This window comes from Danio rerio, chromosome 4 (assembly GCF_049306965.1).
Source record: "Danio rerio strain Tuebingen ecotype United States chromosome 4, GRCz12tu, whole genome shotgun sequence".
Taxonomy (NCBI): Eukaryota; Metazoa; Chordata; class Actinopteri; order Cypriniformes; family Danionidae; genus Danio; species Danio rerio.
In genome coordinates, this window is record NC_133179.1 from 54,121,282 (window position 1) to 54,142,294 (window position 21,013).

The following is a 21,013-nucleotide window of genomic DNA, read 5'->3' on the forward strand; positions in this document are numbered from 1 at the left end:
GTATAAGCTGTGCACAGTGTGTTACTGTAAATATTTCTGTTTTCACAGCATGATAATGTATTCTCAACATTTCCATACTGTGAACATGATTAACAGTATGCTACTGCAGATTTTACAATGAATTTTGGGAAAAAATCAGTTACTGTGCATCTAAATACAGTACTGCAAATGACCATGAAAAACTCTACACACACTTTATATTATTATTATGTTTATTTTATTTTTTGACAAAGTATTTTGTGAAGAAAAATAAAATAACCAGTTTCTTCAGACTGTTCAGTGCATAAAACTGTCCCCTGGTTTTCCATATTTGGGTGTACTGCACCTTAATTTTATAAGGTTAACATGAAAATATTAAATCATTTTTAATCAACATAACTTTGTGCTTAACCAAAACGTAAACTGGAACAAAAGTAATTGATTCATCATGAAACCAAAGTCAGCTTAAATGTCATAATGACCAGCCTGCTTTAGACGGATTTATGAGGTTAGGGCACCCGTCATCACCATGGAGGTCACATCTCCGCATTTTCAAAACAATATTTTAAAATACCCACCATCTCTATAAATAAACCACAGACTTGAGTTTAAAACAAGTACATTCCCGCATGAAAAACGGTTAAAACTAAATTTCATAACACATTCATTATAGAGCCATCTAAGACCGGGGCAAGTCTCACATGTCTAGCCGATTATAACCTCGTTTCGCCGGATACATGAGTGATGATGGACACCCTGGAGGTCAGAATCTCCGCTATCGGCAAAGCACGCTTAAAATTTACACATGATATCTATAAATAAACCACAGGTTTGAGTTTGTAAGAACTACATTCTCGCATGAAACACTGTTAAAATTACATTTCGTGACATATTAAACGCAATATTTATAATATTAGCTGGGCTTTCTCATCCGCCATTACCATTTGCTTGTTGATGTGAAATAAATTCTGGGAGAAAAAAAATATTTATATATAATTCTCAAAACACTTAAAACGAACTTTATTCTTATTGTCAAGGTCAGATATATGTAATAACTTCGCTGGTAAAGTGAATAAAAAACAATGTTACTATATTGTAATCAATATCACGTTTGCACTGGTTCGGTTCAGCACTCGAGCAACTCTGAATCGTATTGAACCGAATTGAACCGTTTGCTCGGGAATTATTTGATCACACGTGTTCACAAGCACATTCAGCAATATGCAATTAGTGTATAATTAGTGTATAAATGCGTGTGGCCAAGCAGTATAACGAAATAGTAATGAATCATATACAAAAAGGAATCGGTTTTAGGCGGATTCGATTCTTTACTGTTCACTAAGGAGCCGATTCATAGAACCGAACGGACACGACTCGACATGCAGGCAACGGCTCTCCAAATTTGAAATTCACCTGTCGTCTTTCATCCAGCGAATTCATCCTCGGTAAGTGTTTTAAAGTCAAATTCTGTCCGTTAAAGGATTGTTTTATAAGTATTTCTGTGTATTGTGTGTGTAATTTAAAAAGAATTAACCAAGTGACATTAGTTGTAGGTTTTTATGTTATGTCACGCTATCCGTTAACAAACGGTATTTTAAACAAGAAATAACAGACGCCAGGCGGTCATTGTAGTGTTTGCGAGGTATTAGATACAGTGAGTTTATCTTGAGTGAGTTTTTGACCATACGTTAAGTTACCTGAAAAAACATAACTTTAACTTATTGTAACTGCATTAATGAATTCTCTATTTCAGCACAACACTGAGATGAAGGCGAAGTCACCATGAAAAGTTAAACGTTTACCATTAAGGTAAGCTCTGGTCTTCACATAGTCATTATGACTAAGCTATCATTATGGTAAAATTTTTCAACTGTAAGTTAGTTAACGTTATTTAAACTAAACTCATAATGAAATGAGTCTTAACTGTTTTATTAAATGGAGCTGAAAATTAAATGCAGTTGAATTATTTTAAGCTAACGTTAATATTAACAAAATACATATTAATTGTCTATTTCTCAATAATGTTAATGAGCTTGATGTATAGTGTGTCATTAATTGTACATTTAATTTTTGGTGTTCAGGTGTACCTGAGGTGAGTGTACGTTCTGAGTACACAGATATAAGCCAAAGTCATTATCACTATATATATATATATATATATATATATATATATATATATATATATATATATATATATATATATATCCATCCTATTCTAGGAGAAATTGATGGGGTCAGGGAATGATTTGTGTACAAATGTATTTTAACCCCATACAGATTGGTATGGTTGTACCATAGATTTAGATTAATTAATGTTAAGTCTTATTTTACTCTTATTATATTTATCTGTTTTTCAGCTACAGTAATTGATGTTGAAAAACTGATGCAACCAATCACTCCTCACTTGATTATTCAAGGTAATGTTGATGTCTTCCTCATTTTGATTAGATTTATAAATGTCAAGTTGTTCACAGATTTGTTGTGAGGAGTTTCATGTACAACCTCTTTTTCTTCTTCCAGCAGTTCCTAAGATAAAAAAATCTGGTGTTAAAACAGCCACGGCTAGGCTATTTGCCTACCAAGTGCTGAGTAAATATTAGACAAACATTTTTTTCTATAACTGTTGTCTTTGTGTTTATTAGCAATTTTACTGGGCATATGTGTTTGTTTTTTTTTCAAACAGCCTGGAAACTGTAAGTTTAGTTCAATATGTTATTTTATGCTATTCATTTTTGTGTTAACATGGATTGCATGTTGAAGCTATCGTTTTATAGTGGGAAAATGTAAAAGAGAATCACTGAATACAATGGCATAATGATTCTGCTTGTTCAAAAAAAAGTACTTGAATTAGTTTTCCTCAAGCGACACATCAGTTTTTATGACTATTGCTTGACACTTGAATTGAAGGGACAGTTCACCCAAAAATGAAAATAATAGCATCTTTGGCATCCTCAACTTGTTTCAAAATAGTTATACATTTAATTTGTTCCGTTGAACACAAACTCGTATTTTTTAAAGAAATTTGGTTCAAATATGGATGTCAATAGTTACTGGTTACTAACATTCTTCAAAATATCTGCTTTAGTGTTTAACAGAAATTTAAATGGATTTAAAACACATGGAGTAATGGTGGCAAAAAAGTAAACTATCCTTTTAAATATTTCATTTCTTAGACTTATTTATATATGTCTTGTCTTTTGCCATATTGTCTTTCTAGCTCAGATTGTGATGAACCTGGAATGTGACACCAGTTACTCTTAAGACAAGAACCAAATAAAGCACAGATGTGGAGGGATTTGCAGCCAAACTAACTGGAGGGAAGGAACCTTTAGGTAAAAGCACCTGCTTTATTTAGATCTGAAGTATTTTATTTGACATAGAGATTTATTGTTTTAATTCTAATTTAAAGCAAACAAGGTTGTGCACCCCTGGTCTAAAAGCTCAAAATGCTGTTTCCGTGATAAGGTTAAATGTAGTTGAGAAATAGATTCATTAGGATCAATGCTTAAAGTAAAAATTTTCTTCTCTCTGTAGACCAAACATGTTTACTATCCCTCACATTTTAATAAATTGTTTCTGTTTTTGTTTCTTACAGTGTGGGTGAACATACTACCTGGATGTCCAACAAAGGCTGCACAATAGCTCATTTGATAGCACATATTCTGTCCTGTCTACATCTCTGATGACCTGGAAGTGCTTCGACATCAGTGAGTAATACATCTTTATATTGTCATGCATACAGGATTTCTGTAAGCTTAGCTTTAATGTTAGTTTGTAATCAGCAGTGACTGTTTTAAAAAATTAAGTATTTAAATTATTCTAAACGTTTTACTGATGCTGTGCACAGTAACGTTATGATGATTTAGTTTGAGGAAATGTCACTAGAGGGTTTGTATAAAAAATAAATAAATAAATAAATTGTATGAAATGACTCGATAAAATGTTTATTTGTCTCGCTGACATGCCATCACTGCTGCATATTAAAATACAGTAATACGAATTGACAGCAGAATATTACCACAAACATTTCATGAAGTAGGCTAGACTGCTCTTTAGTTCTCTACTCAACTTTAACACATTTCCTCGTGTCGCTGAGCCTCTCTGCAGATTTTGCCAAAAACGAATGCTTAGTGATTACTTTGTTTTATGCAAACCAAATATCAGTAACTCATCATTAGCATTATTTAAAAAAAAAATCACCCACAGCTTTCATGTTCTCTAACGCAATCTTATCTGTAAGTTAGAAGTGGATTTATACGTGTTAAAAGCCTAAAAGTATTTAATTAACATTAGTCACGTTAAATTAGATTATTTTTATTTATTTAATTTTAAATATGTAGCCTCTTAAAGTGAGAATGAACTGTGTTTACCCCTCTTAAATCCGTGGAAGCACTAGTAGTGTGATCATGGAATCAGATATTCGAGCTATACAGAGTCGGACATTAAGTTAAGATGAGACTTTATTTTTTACACACCTGTGTGGACACCTGACTAGCGATCTTCAAGAACAATGCTCGCTGATCTTTTCCCCATTAACGTTAGTGTAATTGTGAATTGACAACAAACTGTATTTCACCAACAAAAACAATTAAAAAAACTGTTATATATATTATAACTGTTATATATATTTATATATATATATATATATATAATAACAACAGTGCAGTGTTTCGTTTCTGAATGAATTAAATGGTTTGAGGGATGATTAGTTTTTACTCCAGTGATTGATTTTGCGTGTCATTTTTGCAGGATCATCAGAAGTGCTCCTGCCCTTTTTCACTGTCCCTTTCCACATCATTTGGCCTTCATCATTTCCTGTCTTGTAGCAGTATTTTCACCTGTTTTTAAAATTGTAATAATTTTTGATACATTAATTGTTGACTGGTTTTAATGATCAATTGTTTATTAGTGTTCTCTTGTTTTATATTGAATAATTGCTACTGTTTTAGCATGGTTTACACAATAAACCTTTATTGTGAAGTTAAAGTTTCAGTTTCTTTATTTTTCTTGTATTTCTTGAACAGTTAAAATAACACTTGTGCAATTTTTGAACATTTTTACCCATTATAAAGTAGCACTATTAAATAAAATAAAATAACATTTAATAACTGTAAAATACTATACAGTAATAATGAAAGTAACGTTAAAATACCGTAGTTCTTCATGGTAAAAATGTACAATAAAATACTGTTTTCAGTTTTGCAGTATGTGTATCACTACTGTAATTGGTGTTACAGTAAAAATCAACAACAGTAAAATGATGTATTACATTTTACAGTAAATGTAATACTAATGTAATTAGTATTACAGTAATGTTACTGTTTTATGAAATACAGCAGCTACTGGATAATTGTTGCCAGTAACTTACTGTTAATTTAACAAGAAATCGTTTACAGTGTATGTAAATTATTGCTCTTTTTAAAGATCTGTCTGACTTTGTTATGATGTTCTTGTATTGTCAGTTCAAGCATTAATTGTAAAAAAAAAAAGTGAATCAACTGGAGAAAGGTTTGTTTTAAAGCTTTTACACAGATATAAAGCGAATGATTAAAGTTTCAGGTTTTTCATCCAATGATGTACCTGCTGTTGACAATATTATTTTAACCCTTTATACAACGTAATACTATTTTACTCAAAGTAAAAATAACTATTGAACAATGTATGTGTATTAAGTGTCTTAATGAAGGTTTAATTGATTAAATAACATAATTTCACTTCATTCTAAGTATACATCACTGTATATAAGAAATGGAGTACTAGTTTTAATCAGCTCATTTGTGGCTGTTGTTTCTTGCTCGGACTTACTGGATTTATTTTTGTTAATTACTCTCATATAAAGAAACTGTTGAAGAGAAGTTATTTTGTTACTATTCATAGTTTAATTTATTTTAAACAGAACATTTGTATTGCTTTGTTAATTTTTAACAGGATAAAATGCCCAAACGCAGAGAAAAACTATATATAATAAGTCATGACTCATGACTGAGTAAGTGGCAAAAAAGGTTAAAAAAAAAAAAAACTTTTATTTTGCCGTGACTTGTGACGTCATAAGCCTGCGCCGCTCTCGCGCTGTGATTCAACTGGAGAAAGGTTTGTTTTAAAGCGTTTAGCCTTATATAAAGCGATTGATTAAAGTTTCAGTGTTTTCATTCAGTGCTAAATTATGTACCTGTTGACAATATTATTTTAACCCTTATACAAAGTAGTACTATTTACTAAAACTTACAGTAATAAGGTCTATTTTTTTAATAAAGATAGGATAAACTTTTTGTTCCGGAGAGCACAATTTGTCTTGTGCAAAAATGTGCTATAAACAGACAATAAGATAAATAAAACAAACAAAACAATTAAGAAGATACTTGAATAAAGTAAAAGTGTGTAATAAGTGTTTTAATGAAAGTTTAATTGATTAAATAGCACAATGTCATTCCATTATAAATATACATCACTATATATAAGAAATGGAGTACTAGTTTTAATCAGCTGATCAGTGGCTATTGTTTCTTGATCAGACTTATCTGATTTCTGTTTGTTAATGACTCTCATATAAAGAAACTGTTGAAGCAAGTGTTGAAGAGAAGTTATTTTTTTTCTGTTCATTGTTTTATTTATTTTAAACAACATTTTTATTGTTTTGTTCATTTTAAACAGGATAAAGTGTCCAAACACAGAGAAAAACTCCTGCTGAAGCGACTGATCTCCACACTTTTATAAAGATGGCGTTTATTAAAGAGGAGAGTGAAGATGTGAAGATTGAAGAAACATTCACAGTCAAACAGGAAGATCTGCAGGAACAAACAGGTTGGATATCTTAATGATATATACTGATTTTCACTCTCAAAGACCAACTCAGTCATTTGATCCTCATTCAGATTAATAATAAGAATACTAAATTAAATCCATCTTACAGACCTGAGTGTGCTGCCTAGTTCTCTTATATGCACATTAGCACTCATTGAAAGAGGAATGAGTTTATTTCTTGTCACTTGTTCTCATGTTTTTTTATCATTATTTTTATGTATTATTAGTCTCCCATTTTATCTACCTTCTTAAGGTTATTGCTTTTCTAGTTCTCCTTCTGTTTGTAAAGCATGCTTGAGCACTGGCACTATATAAAATAAACAAAAACAGTACATTTAGAGAAGTTTAATTGAGCTGACTATATTTGACCTACAGTATTCTCATAGAAGATATCTGCTATTACAGTGATAATGTTGGCTTAGTACTTTGTACTAATATGTCACTGTGATCACAATTCCCTTTTTTCATCAACTTTATGGGTTTAAACTTTTTTCTAGTAGTTGTTACTAGTTCTCACAGATAGTATCTGAGTTAGAATTAAATCATTATTATAATAACTAATTACCAGGGCTATTGTGTTTAAACAGGGTTTCTGCTGGGCCTTAAAACGTTGTAAATTCCAAAATCCAAATTTCAGGCCTTAAAAAGTATTAAATTTACTGAAATATTGTGTTGTAGGTCTTAAACCTTTTCTTTTTAAAGGTCTTAATTTTTCTTTGTTCATGTTTTCCTACTCAATCTGGCCAAAACCCATACAATCACCAACAATCCATCTCAATACAACTTTAAACTTTTCATTCAAAAAGGTCATTTTAACTCTATTTATCATAAAGGTTTAATTAATCTAACTTGGTGAAACCTGCAGAAACCCTGGTTTAAAATATGTCAAAAATCATGGAAGCCCCCAATTTTAAATATGCTAAATTTGCTAAGTTTGTATTGTTTTGTTTTTGCTATTATTTTTATTTTGTTTTTACCTGAACTGATTGTTCTAGCTGTCCTGTATGGTGACCTTGAGCGTCATGAAAGGGGCCTTTAAATAAAATGCATTTTTATTGTCTGCAAGTTGTTTATTGAGATTAAAATAATATTTAAAAAACAAACAAATTGAAAATGAGATGATAATATATATATATATATATATATATATATATATATATATATATATATATATATATATATATATATATATATAYACACAYAYACACACACACACACACACACACACACACACACACACAGAGAGAGACAGTTGAAGTCAGAATTATTAGCCCCCCTGAATTATTAGCGCCCCTGTTTATTTTTTTTCCCCAGTTTCTGTGTAATGGAGGGAAGATTGTTTCAGCACATTTCTTAGCATAATAGTTTTAAAAACTTATTTCTAATAACTGATTTATTTTATATTTGCCATGATGACAGTAAATAATATTTTACTTGATATTTTTCAAGATACTTCTATACAGCTTAAAGTGACATTTAAAGGCTTGACTAAGTTAATAAGGTGAACTAGGCAGGTTAGGGTAATTAGGCAAGTTATTGTATAACGATGGTTTGTTCTGTAGATTGTCGGGAAAAATATTGCTTAAAGGGGCTAATAATTTTGTCCCAAAAATGTGTTTTAAAAAATTTATAATTGCTTTCATTCTAGCCGAAATAAAACAAATAAGACTTTCTCCAGACTAAAAAATATTATCAGACATACTGTGAATATTTCCTTGCTCTGTTAAAAATCATTTTGGTAATATTTAAAAGAGAAAAAAAATTAAAACGGGGCTAGTAATTCTGACTTCAACTGTCTGTGTGTGTGTGTGTATGTGTATATATGTGTGTGTGTATATATATATATATATATATATATATATATATATATATATATATATATATATATATATATATATAGCAACCTATGTGACTGCTTTGGGAAATAACCATTATTGTAGACATCACAGGATGACTGATTGTGAAGGAACATGTAGTCTGGCACATTTGCTACCCACGACAAGTCAAGATTTAAAAAGAAAAACAAAATTGCATGATCTGATGTAGTGACTAAACGACAGTAAAAATCATGTGATCTGACCAGGGCTTTAGCTGTTGTATTGGAGTCGAAAGAATATATAAAGTAGAATGTTCTTTTAACAGTGCCGATATGTTTAAGTTTGTCCTTTTGCAAAATGTTTGTCATTTCTTTTCTGCAAATGAGACTTTTTTAAAATCTGCTTGATTCTTTAAAAACCAAAAGCAGTCCCCGTCAATTGGTGTTTTTTTTTCCATAAGATACACCTTTGTGACTGTTTTATTTTATGTGTATAGTCTTTAATGTGCTTTCAAATAATTTTATTCTTTTCAAAGCAGCACACAGATGCAAATTTATCCTTGAAAACGTGGCATGAGAGCAATGCATGTGCAATCAATTCCTGATCCTTTGCACACATTTTTAAAACAAAAGACAAGATAATTTAATTACTTTCAATGTGCTAAATATTTGTTAAAGGATTATTTAAAAAAAGCTTATACACTTATTTAAACTGTAAAACTGTCGGCGCCATCATATCTTATCAGTTACATTCCCGCATAAAACCATACTTTCTAGCGTGAAAATGTTGCTCACTTATTGTCAAATTTGTTTAACAATGAGAGATCAAGTTGCATGTGATGTGGATTTGCTTCACTTAATTATCCAGTGTGTCCATATGTCTAAAATATCCTGAAGCAGCAATACTGTTTTGTATTGTCGCATAACATTCACGCTTTTTTTAAAGAAAAAAATATATATCTTGCAACATTAATGCACGTCAGTAACTCGCCAGTAACTTTTTAAAATATGTTTCAGTGCTTCATTGCCAATTAACCCAGCATATAAGCACACGCGGAGCAAGCAGACGCCATCCTTTTTAAGCTGAAGAGACTTTGCTAACAAGGGACAGTCATTATGGCGATGGTAAATAGCATTTTCGTTCCCCTCCTCGGGAAACGAGGGTTACTTTAGTAACCTGAGCGTTCCCCTTCGGATGGGGAACTCCAATGCTATTAGTGGATTTGATTTTAGGAAAATCCACAAATTGGGAGAACTATGGAAAACGCCATAATGACTGCACCTTACCAACGCCTCCGATGAGAGGATAGTCAAGCAAGCGTGACACACCCACATCATGGGAGGCACGGTCCTCCAACGTGTCCCTGGCCCTAACTTATCCCACTTCAACGGAAGTTTTATGGATTTAGGTATATTTTTTGGAAGTTGCGAGCGTCTAGATAATTCTAGGAAGAATTCTGAGGGAGAAAAGATGGCAAGATTACATATGGACTAGCCCTAAGAAGGGGGAGTGCGCATAAAGAAGGTGGTTAGCGGAGAGGGAAGACACGGGTCCACCCGAGAGGGGGGACTGAACCGTGGCAGAATAAGCATCTGGGATCACCTAGTGGGGATCTTGCATAGCAGGCACCTATACCCAAAACGCAGGCTGACCAACGGGCAGGCCTACAACTTAGTGGGCCAGCAAGTGACTCCTCCGCTGAGTCAGTGCTGGGGGCCATTGAGGAATCGGTTCATAGTGGAATTTGGCCCGAATTCCAGGCACGAGTCACTGACCGAAAATGCCTCCAGGTCCTCGACCCTCTAATGGAGGCCAACGCGACCAGCAGAGCTGTCTTCAGGGACAGAATCTTAAAGATACTGATTTGAGTGGCTCAAAGGGATCTGTGCGCAAGCTCGTGAGAACGAGGGTGAGATCCCAAGAGGGCATGAGAGGGGGGGGTTGAATTAATTCGCCTAGCGCCTCTGAGGAACTGGATGATGAGGTTATGCTTTCCCACGGTGCCGCCAGCTACCGCATAATGATGAGCAGAGATGGCAGCCACGTAAACCTTGAGAGTGGAGGGCGACAGCCTGCTCTCCAGCTTCTCTTGAAGGAAAGAGAGCACAACACTAATCTGGCAGGTTCGGGGGTCTTCTCTGCGAGAGACACACCATTCAGTGAATAGACTCCACTTCAGGGCGTAGGCGCGCCTCGTGGAGGGGGCTCTAGCCTGAGTGATGGTATCAACCACCGCACTTGGTAAGTATTCCTCGCCTTGAATAGTAACTGCGCGAGCAGGCTTACTGGGGGAAACCCATACTTGCGCATGCCCCGAGGCCAGCTGTGGGCCAGTGCATCCGTGCCGAGAGAGCCCTTGGTGAGGGAAAAGAACAACTGGCAATGAGTGTAGACCGTGACCCACCGCTCTTTTTTGTAAGATGAATTACGGGCTGTAAAACCCAATCTCCATCCCGGCTGGAGGGACTGGCTCGATTGCACCCTTTGCCAGGAGGGCAGCAATCTCCTCTCGCAAGACAGGGCGGACAGGGACCCTGGTGAAATACACACCCGTGAACTTGGGGGGCCGTTTTGCGGACTGGATCGCATAACCGAGTCTGATTGTGCATATGAGCCACCGCGAGCGGCTGGCTCGCGCTAACCAGGCAGGCAGAGCCTCCGCTAATGGAGTCATCGCTACATTCGCTGACGTACCAGCGGTGGGGCAGCACGGAGTGGGTGTGCTGATCCGGGCAGTGCGAGGGTCCCGCGGAAGAGCTGGAAACCGTCTCCCCAGCGCTCGTGAGCCACTGGCGAAGCATGTAGAACCTACGAGCTGGAAGGCAGCGTGTCCCGGACTGGCAAGGTTCATGCTGTCACATCCGGGGAAGGGGAAAAGTGCTCTTCCATTGATGTTTTCGTGGCACTAAAAAGTACCGTTGGAATAGGGGCCCCGCGGGGAAAGAGGCCTGTCTCAGGGACGCTTCGCGGTCCGTTTACCGGACTTAACAGCACCCTGAGCAGGGGGGGGCTGCCGGCTTTTGAGGTGCTCGACGCACCCGCTTCGCCGGAGCCGCTTCGCTCCTCAGCGAGGAGCAGCGGAGGTGGATGGCTCGGCGGGTGGATCGGGCTTACGGTCCCGCCGATAGATGACATTGCCCATTTCATCCGACTGCTCTCTCACCGCCTTGAATTCCTGGGTGAACTCACCGACGGTGTTGCCGAACAGGCCAGCCTGGGCTATGGGCGAGTCAAGAAAGTGAACTTTGTCGACATCGCGCATATCGGCCAGGTTTAGCCAGAGGTGGACATCATCCTCCCCGGCGCACACGCGGCGGACTTAGTAGTCCGAAGAGCATAGTCGGTCGCGGTTAGACCCGCCCTCGTGCAGCTCGGATAGCGCCTGCGCTTGGTAGCGCTGTTAGGTGGCCATCGCGTGCAAGGCGGAAGCAGCCTGGCCCGCAGCCTTGTAAGCTCTGGCTCCGAGAGGGCAGATAACCTATAGGCTTTGGACGGGAGACGGGGCGGACCCCGCCATGTAGGGGCGCCACGCGGGCAATGATTGACCTCGATAGCGCGCTCCACTGACGGGATCGCCTCATACCCCCTGGCAGCTCCACCGTCAAGAGCGGTGAGGGCGGAGGGGCATGCAGCGCGGGCAGAGAAAGGTGCCCTCCAAGACTGCGTGAGCCTACTGTGCACCTCCGGGAAGAAGGGGACGAGAGGCTTAGAGGGCTTCACCTTCTGTTCCTCTACATAACACCCATCTAGTCGGTCAGGCCGCGGAGCTGGGGGATGAACCATCTCTAACCCCACGGCCGAAGCAGCCAGGGAAAGCACGACTAACATGTCCGCTTCAGGATCCGTCTTGGCGGCACTTGCCTGTCCGGAGGGGGTGAGTGGGTCTGGATCTTCGTCAGACAGTGTAAGCCCACCCCCTGATACCGCAGAGGACATCTGATCTCTGGTGTCAGTGAGCTTCAGCGCTACCATCTGATTAGATGGATCACTCCCAGTGCACAAAGCTTGGATGGAGCGCTTGGAGGAGCGGTAGGTCCGTGAGCCCTTGGGCGGCGAATTATCTCCCGCTGAGACCCTCAGATCTGCCCTAGCGCCAGCTACAAAGCAGGAGGCAACTGGGGTGGTTCGCTCTCTGATGAAAGCTAGCCGCGATTTTAGCTGCGCAACGGTCATGGCATCGCAGTGACGACATGAACCGCTTGCGAGCACCACATTAACATGCTGGACCCCCAAACATGTAATGCAGTTATCGTGTCCATCATCTGGAGCCAGGAAACCCCCGCAACCAGAAACGCACAGTCGGAGCGCCATCCTGAAAAGGACGTGCTGCACGACTGTGTTGCTCTTTTAGGAAAAATGCAACTATATGCACCGCTCTTAGAGGACCGGACCCAAAGAACGCCAGGCAAGGGAGAATCCCAGCTCGACCGTCTGCCACCGCATATACACACTCTGGATCGGGAGACACTTGTTTGCTCAGAAGTCGCTGTAGACAGCAAGAGGAACCCTCATCGACTCGATCAGAAAAGTCTCTGAAGCGAAAAGGATGGCGTCTGCTTGCTCCACGTGTGCTTATGTGCTGGGTTAATTGGCAATGATGCACACCTGCGCAAGCTTACGCTGCCATTTCATTGGCCCGTTCAATACTCTTTAAGACAAGCGGCTTTTGAACCGAATCCTCCCAATTCGTGGATTTTCCTAAAATCAAATCCACTAATAGCATTGGAGTTCCCCACCCGAAGGAGAACTGTGTTTTCTGGACTCCTTAAGCGGTGGACTTCTACATTCTGATTGCTTGCCGCCGAACCACGTCATAGCTCATTACCATAAAGCTCACTTGATTTCAAATCTCCTCGACGTCCACACCGGCAAAGACGTGCCACTCCTCGCTGCTTATCACTGCCGGCTCTCATTGAAAATAAATGTCTTCCGGCTACATTGACGCTCTCGCCGCTTTCGGTGTGAATGTACAGTTAGTCACATACCTGTCTGATGGCTCATTATTAGGCCCACACAGAATCTGCGCACACAGAATTCCGCAGATTTTGCTGCAGAAATTTACAGATTTTTAGCCCATCATTAATTGTTTATTTGCTTGAGAAAATGTGTGTAAATCTATATTTATTCAGCTTTTAAATTAAAACAGTAATATTATTGACTAATATGAAAATGTTCATTTGATTTAAATACAATGCATTTAAAAAAAAAAATGCAAATGATTTCAGGCCAGCAGATTCATCAGATTTGAAAACGGGGAAAAATAATACTGATAATAATAGTACAAGGAGAAAACAAAACAAAATTAATAAAAGGAGAATTTGGGCAAAAAAACCCCAAAAACTTTTGCTTCTTACCCACGGAGCGGAGGGGTCAAGGGAAATGAGTGGAGAATGGCGAATGTGGAGGTGTGGATGTGAAGATTGAGTGCGTTGACGAACCCAGCCGGTGAGTCGGCAGCTGACTCCATGCCAGCGAGATAAATCGGTAATTTGATTGTGTTCAGGACACACTGCGCTGAAATGTGTACACGTTAATGGACCAAACTAAGTATTGTAACGATCGTCATTAGAATTTTCCTTATTATTATATGAGTGACGTCTGATTGGGTTACTACTGTCAGCTGATACAACGTTATTTAGAGTGCCTTGGATGGGTTTCTCGCTCTTTCTCTCATTCATTCCTTATCACGCAGTCAGCATGCAGGTGATTCCGGGTCACTGAGAGGTCATGCTGACTGAGTGTGTGTGTGTGTGTGTGTGTGTGTGTTGAGAGCGCACTGCGTACTTGTTGCTTTGAGTCCGTTTTTTGTAGCTCAATATGTGAACTGAGAGACATTTCAAGTGCATTGATTACCCGATTACTTCAGCATGCACAAATGGAAAATCTACCTTAGCGTATACGAACTGAGAGACATTTCAGAGTGCATTAATTACCCGATTACTTCAGCGTGCACAAATGGAAAATCTACTTTAGCGTATACGAACTGAGAAACATTTCAGAGTGCATTAATTACCCGATTACTTCAGTGTGCACAAATGGAAAATCTACTTTAGCGTATACGAACTAAGAGACATCAAGTGCATTGAATGTGCAATTGATTCAGCGTGCACAAATGGAATATGTACTATGTGTAAAGTGTACAACTGAGTTCTATAAGTTCTTGAATGTGTGATTGATTTGATTTGAACTTGAATTATTATGTTTGTGGGAATTTGATTAATATTGATTGTTGTATATTTAGAAGTGGTTTATTTGATTTATTTCTTTATGGTTGGTTGATGTATCACCCGTTGATGGTTTTGTTTGTAAAAGGTAATTAATAGGTATTGTGCCTGGGCCTGGAAATTTAAGTTTGTTTGGTTTATGGATTTACTTACAATGTGTTGAAGTTAAAGTTTGTTCTTTTCGTTTTCTTCTTTATTAACTCATTGATCTGTTGTATGATTGAATATCTGATTTGGTTTTATTAAATCATGCATCTGTTGAAACTTAAATTTTCATTTAATTGAATTATTTAAGAAACTGTAGTGGGGTTTTTCAACCCCTGGCGCCCAACCCACTTTATTAGCCAAATACTGCTACAGTAAGATCTGATTCATTTTACATTTAATGTGCATGAAAATTACAGCGTGTGTAGCCAATGTGTCTTTACACGTTTCAGCTGTTGATGAGAGTTTTTAAGACTTGGTGAAAAATAATGTTTTTTTTTTATTTCAGACCTATTTGAAGAGTATGAGGGGAGTAAAGAGGAGGAACATCATATCAAAATTGAGGAAAAATCTAATTTACAGACTGATGGTATTTTGAAAAGGAGAGACAAGAATCGTTTCACATGCACTCAGTGTGAGAATAGTTTTAACAGCTCATCACACCTTAATATACACATGAGGATCCACACTGGAGAGAAACCATTCACATGCACTCAGTGTGGGAAGAGTTTCAGCCAATCATCAAACCTTAATCAACACATGAGGATCCACGCAGGAGAGAAACCATTCAGATGCACTCAGTGTGGGAAGAGTTTCAGCTGCTCATCATACCTTAATCAACACATGAGGATCCACACTGGAGAGAAACCATTCATATGCACTCAGTGTGGGAAGAGTTTTAGCCAATCATCCTACCTTAATCAACACATGAGAATCCACACTGAAGAGAAACCATTCACATGCCCTCAGTGTGGGAAGAGTTTCAATTGCTTAGCACACCTTAATAAACACATGAGGATCCACACTGGAGAGAAACCGTTCACATGCACTCAGTGTGGGAAGAGTTTCAGCCAATCATCATCCCGTAATCTACACTTGAGGATCCACACTGGAGAGAAACCATTCACATGCACTCAGTGTGGGAAGAGTTTTAACTGCTTATCACACCTTAATAAACACATGAGGATCCACACTGGAGAGAAACCATTCACATGCACTCAGTGTGGGAAGAGTTTCAGCTGCTCATCAGACCTTAATAGACACATGAGAATTCACACTGGAGAGAAACCGTTCACATGCACTCAATGCGGGAAGAGTTTTAGCCAATCGTCATCCCTTAATCACCACATGAGGATTCACACTGGAGAGAAACTATTCACTTGCACTTAAGCAGTGGTCACACTGGACTTTTCTCCCCATAGACTTCTATTCATACGCACAAGAATGCGTCAGACTGAAAACGCAAGTTTGTGCATCAAGTTTCGCAGTTCACTCCATTGCAAAGTTCAAGCTTGATGAACTCTGACCTTCAAAATTGCATCACTTGACTGTGTGAGACCAATCGAAGATAAAAACATGACCTCTCTGGACAGAAATGTAAAATATGGACCAACCGCTCACTGTTTTTAATGCGTAATCATGTTTTTTAATCCCGCCCCTTTGCAAAGCTCCATACAACATAATTTTGAATGCTCAAACTCTAGTGTGACCACAGCTTCGGTGTGGGATGAGTTTCAGAAACTCCTCAGACCTTAATAAACACATGAGGATCCACACTTGGAAACCATTCACATGAACTCAATGTGGGAAGGGTTTCAACAGATCAGCAGACCTTAATGAACACATAAAGATTCATACTGGTGTGAAAGAGTATGTGTGCTTGAGTGTGAGAAGACTTTTCTTACAGCTCCAAAATTGAAACTGCACCAGACAATTCACACTGTTACATGAGGTTTAATCAGTTAACACATCTGAAAACACAAAAGGAGATTCACACTGGAGAGAAACCGTACAGATCTGATGAGTGTCTACAGAGTTTTGCTCACTCGGCGCAGCTTAAGAAACACATAGACAAAAAGTTGCACACATGACATGAATGCAGCAAAACATTTTCTCATGTGCACAGGATGTTTCATGTCTGAATAATGTTTGAAAAGGCTGAGTGACGATATACTGTTTTTTAACACTCCTTCACTGCAGTAGGTGAGGTTGGAAATGTGTTGTGCTCCTCGTGTTTACCTTAAACACAATGATGACGGCTGAGAGAAGAACAGTTTCAAAAACATCTGGCAAACAGCACCTCTGTGGCTTAAAATCTCTTTGCAAGTGATTGTACAGGTGCGGATACATCTGTACTCCACTCTCCAGTGTATTCATGTAGCTAGTGTTGTTTTAGATGATGTTCTCTGTCTGACTGCCTGAATGAGAAACAAATCACTGGGAAGACACCGCACATTAAAGAAGGTGGAGCTCCCGGGCGGTTAGTTAGCAGTATACCAGGGCCTCAAGTTTAGAAAGCCCATTAAATTGTTCTGTGTTGCAGCTTTTGTTAGTTAAGTTTCTTTACTTTTGGGTTCAAGATTCTTTCTAGTTTACTACATTTACTTTTTTGAGTAGAATACAAACTTGATGAATATTTGATGATTTAGGCAAAGCCACAGGTATGAAGTTTTACAATATTAATACACTGTGATGATCTCAACACTTCTGATTGAAGTATGTGGTAAATCCTGATTGGAGTATGTGGAGTATCCTGTTTGGATGCCAGCATTACTCATTAATGGGTATATAAAAGTTGTTATGCTAGCTACTCTAGGACGCTGTGGCCACTCGGGAGTCCTTATGTCAAGACCTGCCATTTCATTGTTTCTTTAATCTTATGGTTTTGTTTTGCATTACTTATATCATGTAGTTAAAGTGTTGTTGTGATTATATCCCGCTTTTGAGGCTCTTTTGGTCTACTTCACTTTGTCAGATAGGTCCTATTTAGGTGATTTCTTGATTGCGAACATGTGTGGTAGTAATCAGGTCTGGGTGTGGCTAGAGAACTTGAAGCCAGTGTGGTAAATTAAATTTTTGTTTTAATAAGAAAAAACATTTTCACATAGGTAGTATTTTGTCTTCCTTTTAATAATAAAAACCTTAATTTAAAAACTGCACAATGTGTTTAATTGTGTTATCTTTGATTTATATTTACATTTGTTTAATGATCTGAAACTGTAGTGTTAGATTTCTGCATTGCATTTTTTACATGCACATTACTAAACCAGAGAACATTTGTCATTTAAAGGTGCAGATTTAAGGCTTTATGCAGATATGTCTCATGTCTGTGAGGCAAATATTCAGAGATTTCAGCAGTTTTTTCTGACAGATTTACTAGTCAGGCACCAAATGAAAAACATTCCCTATCTGCTTTAAAAGTTTTACAAAAACATGTTGTTTTGTTGTGATTACGAATATATACAATTAGAAACTGGCCATTTACCGCTTTCAAATTTATGTCTCATCAATATGACCAAAATTGATCTGGGATCAATCATATAAGAATCCGCCTAAATGTGTATGTGTGTAATGAACCCCAGGAGGTTAATATGACAAGATCAATCTAAATATTATCTGCTATGTTTTTACATTTAATGTGCATACAAAATTAAGATTTGTGTAGCCAATATTTTAGTGCCTTTTCTATTCAGCTTTTGATGAGAGTTTAATGATTTACTAAACACTGAACTTTTTTTATTTCAGACCTAATTAAAGAGTATGAGGAGAGTAAAGAAGAGAAACATCGTGTCAAAATTGAGGACAAAACTCATTTAGGGACTGATGGTATTTTAAAAATGAGAGACAAGAGTTGTTTTATCTGCACTCAGTGTGGAAAGAGTTTGGCAAGCAAAAGCAAACTAAAGATCCAAATAAGAATCCACACTGGGGAGAAACTATTCACTTGCACTCAGTGTGGGAAGAGTTTCATCCACTCTTCACACCTTGATCAACACATGATGATCCACACTGGAGAGAAACCATTTACATGCACTCAGTGTGGGAAGAGTTTCATCTGTTGCGTTTATTACACAGATCCAGGTCAACATCAGTGCTGGTTTAGCATCAACACGTCTGTATCAAACAGCAATATTCTACTTCTATTTTGCTTCTTTGGCAATGTGTCTGTAGGCACGGGTTATACGTTATCGTCCCGCAAATTAAGTATGCCTTGCAGTTAAACAAGGGGCGAAAACGAGGCGCACCTCTCTGCCTTTATGTTGACAAGGAAAAAAGAAGAGGCGCGGTCCTCTTATGAAACGACTGAATCAGCTGGGTATCAATTGTGCAAAGGTGATGCTGTCTGTGTTGTTACAATTGTAATATTTAATAATATCGTGATATTCAAGATTTGTACATTCATACAGCTCTGGATAACTTAAAACAGAGATTAGACCTTCAGAGCGGCATTAATGTGTCCTGAAGTAAAGCGAAACGGCTATAAACTCCAGCAAGATAGAGTGATTATATGCAGAGCCATATACCTTTATCTCTAAATAAAGTATAACTATAGAAACTGTGTTCATCTTAACTGAAAGCTTCATCGTGTTTCCTGACCTCACGCATCACTCACCTGTCAGTCAGCACTCCCAAAGGGTCAAGCAGAAAGTGCACAGCACGGTTACAGAAAAGTTTGCGCTGTTATAATTCACTTACCTTTAGGCTACTGTTTCACACTGAGGCTTAATTCCTGTGCTTCAAACCACAAGTCAAGTAAACATTAAACAAATAAACAACTTATTTCTCTCAAGAAAACCAAAAAGTTGAAAATTCTTCAGAAACACCATCATGTCAACATTGCAGTGAAAAACGTGACAACTTTCCTTACTCTGTGGAGTCGTGACATCTGGTGAACGCCCATCCCTCTCTGTGCAGCCACATTAACAGTGTGAGCAAAGCATCGTATATGCTGTGAAAATCCGGCCGCTTTGACAGCATTTGCAATGTTTCTGCCGTTGTCTATTGTCAAGCGGGGTTACGTTAATTTTGTTTTTGATATTCCTGACACATTCAGACGGTCCCTTACTAAGAGCTCCGTGCGAGCTCTCCCGGCTAAACGCATATTGCAAGGGCATAAATGGAGCAGTGCTCGTGATGTCGAGTGAAAAAAAATTGTTTCCTCACGTTCTTCTTCAACTAGCTCAACTTTTGCAGGCACGCGTGACGTTATTGGAAAGGTACTCACGGGGTGTGTCGCGAATCTCCTTTATCACAATGCGACACAGGATCGTAGATTCACGATTTCGATTTCATATCGTGTATTATTACAGCCCTAGGCGCCATGTCCGAATGATACAGTGACACTGACAAAGCGCTGCATCAACCTCTTTGTGCCAAAGTTCATGCAGAGTAGCAGTGTCCCTGGCAACCCTAATGGGCACTTTAGACTGCGAGTTTTAAGGCATTTGCGATTAAGGCATTGTCCAAAGCAACTCGGAAAAGCATGTGACCGTCAGATTATAAGACTGACGTGCTGCCTACTGCGCCAACGAGGCAGATTGCAGGAGCTGGGCAGGCTGTGACACACCAGCTTCCATGTCACTGTGCTGCGATGTGGGTCCTAGGAGACAGCTCAGGCCATACAAGCATGTCAGTATGGCAGAGCGGTCTAAGGTGCTGTGTTCCGGTCACAGTCTCCCCTGGAGGCAAGGGTGTGAGTCCCACTTCTGACAAACCCAACTTTTGGCTATGCGTTTAGGCACACGTCTTTAACTCTCTGGCATGACCTGGCATGTCCGAGTGATACAGCTACACTGACAAAGTGCTGCATCAATCTCTTTGCGCCAAAGTTCATGAAGCGTAGCAGTGTCCCTGGGCACTTTAGACTGCAAGTTTTAAGGTGTTTGCGATCAAAGCATTGTCCACAGCAACTCGTAAAAGCATGTGAACAAAACAATGGTCGAGGGCTTTAATGCAAGTGCACTGAAAGGAGATCAATAGAACTGTCTTGGAATGCCATGTAGTAGAATGTCCTGGGATGCCGTTGATTTTTAAGGCAAGAGGATTTGCAGGACTTTTCGTCAAATCCTTGTACAACGTCAAATAATGACATTTGACAGATCCACACAGAACGTTAAGTGATTACGTGTCAGGAATGGGAGCATCTTGCCATCATTGCTTCAGACTCAGGAAATGTTCTTGGAACTTCACGCTGCATGAACCACATGG

General features: G+C 38.5%; 2 protein-coding genes and 1 long non-coding RNA gene across 4 annotated transcripts in view; 2 read left to right on the forward strand and 1 right to left on the reverse strand.

The window, feature by feature from the left end:
- LOC137491295 (uncharacterized) overlaps nucleotides 1–21,013 on the reverse strand; it is a 331,835-nt gene that overhangs the window by 184,048 nt on the left and 126,774 nt on the right. The gene's annotated exons all lie outside the window — the stretch shown is intronic.
- On the forward strand, nucleotides 1,379–5,053 carry LOC137491301 (uncharacterized). The gene is made up of 6 exons (XR_011011265.2): nucleotides 1,379–1,424; nucleotides 1,733–1,788; nucleotides 2,337–2,396; nucleotides 3,197–3,311; nucleotides 3,575–3,686; nucleotides 4,729–5,053. It is a non-coding gene; the product is annotated as an uncharacterized lncRNA (long non-coding RNA).
- Nucleotides 6,040–19,382, forward strand: si:dkey-57k17.1. Of its 2 annotated transcripts, XR_012401402.1 has the most exons (4): nucleotides 6,040–6,069; nucleotides 6,631–6,780; nucleotides 15,315–17,143; nucleotides 18,551–19,382. XR_012401402.1 is itself a non-coding variant. In NM_001327886.1 (3 exons), exons 2-3 carry the CDS (start codon nucleotides 6,696–6,698, stop codon nucleotides 16,193–16,195), a joined length of 966 nt encoding a protein of 321 aa, NP_001314815.1. In that variant the 5' UTR covers nucleotides 6,040–6,069; nucleotides 6,631–6,695; the 3' UTR covers nucleotides 16,196–17,956. The 2 variants fall into 2 exon arrangements, 1 of the variants encoding a protein (NP_001314815.1); NM_001327886.1 differs by lacking the exon at nucleotides 18,551–19,382 and having other exon boundaries at nucleotides 15,315–17,956.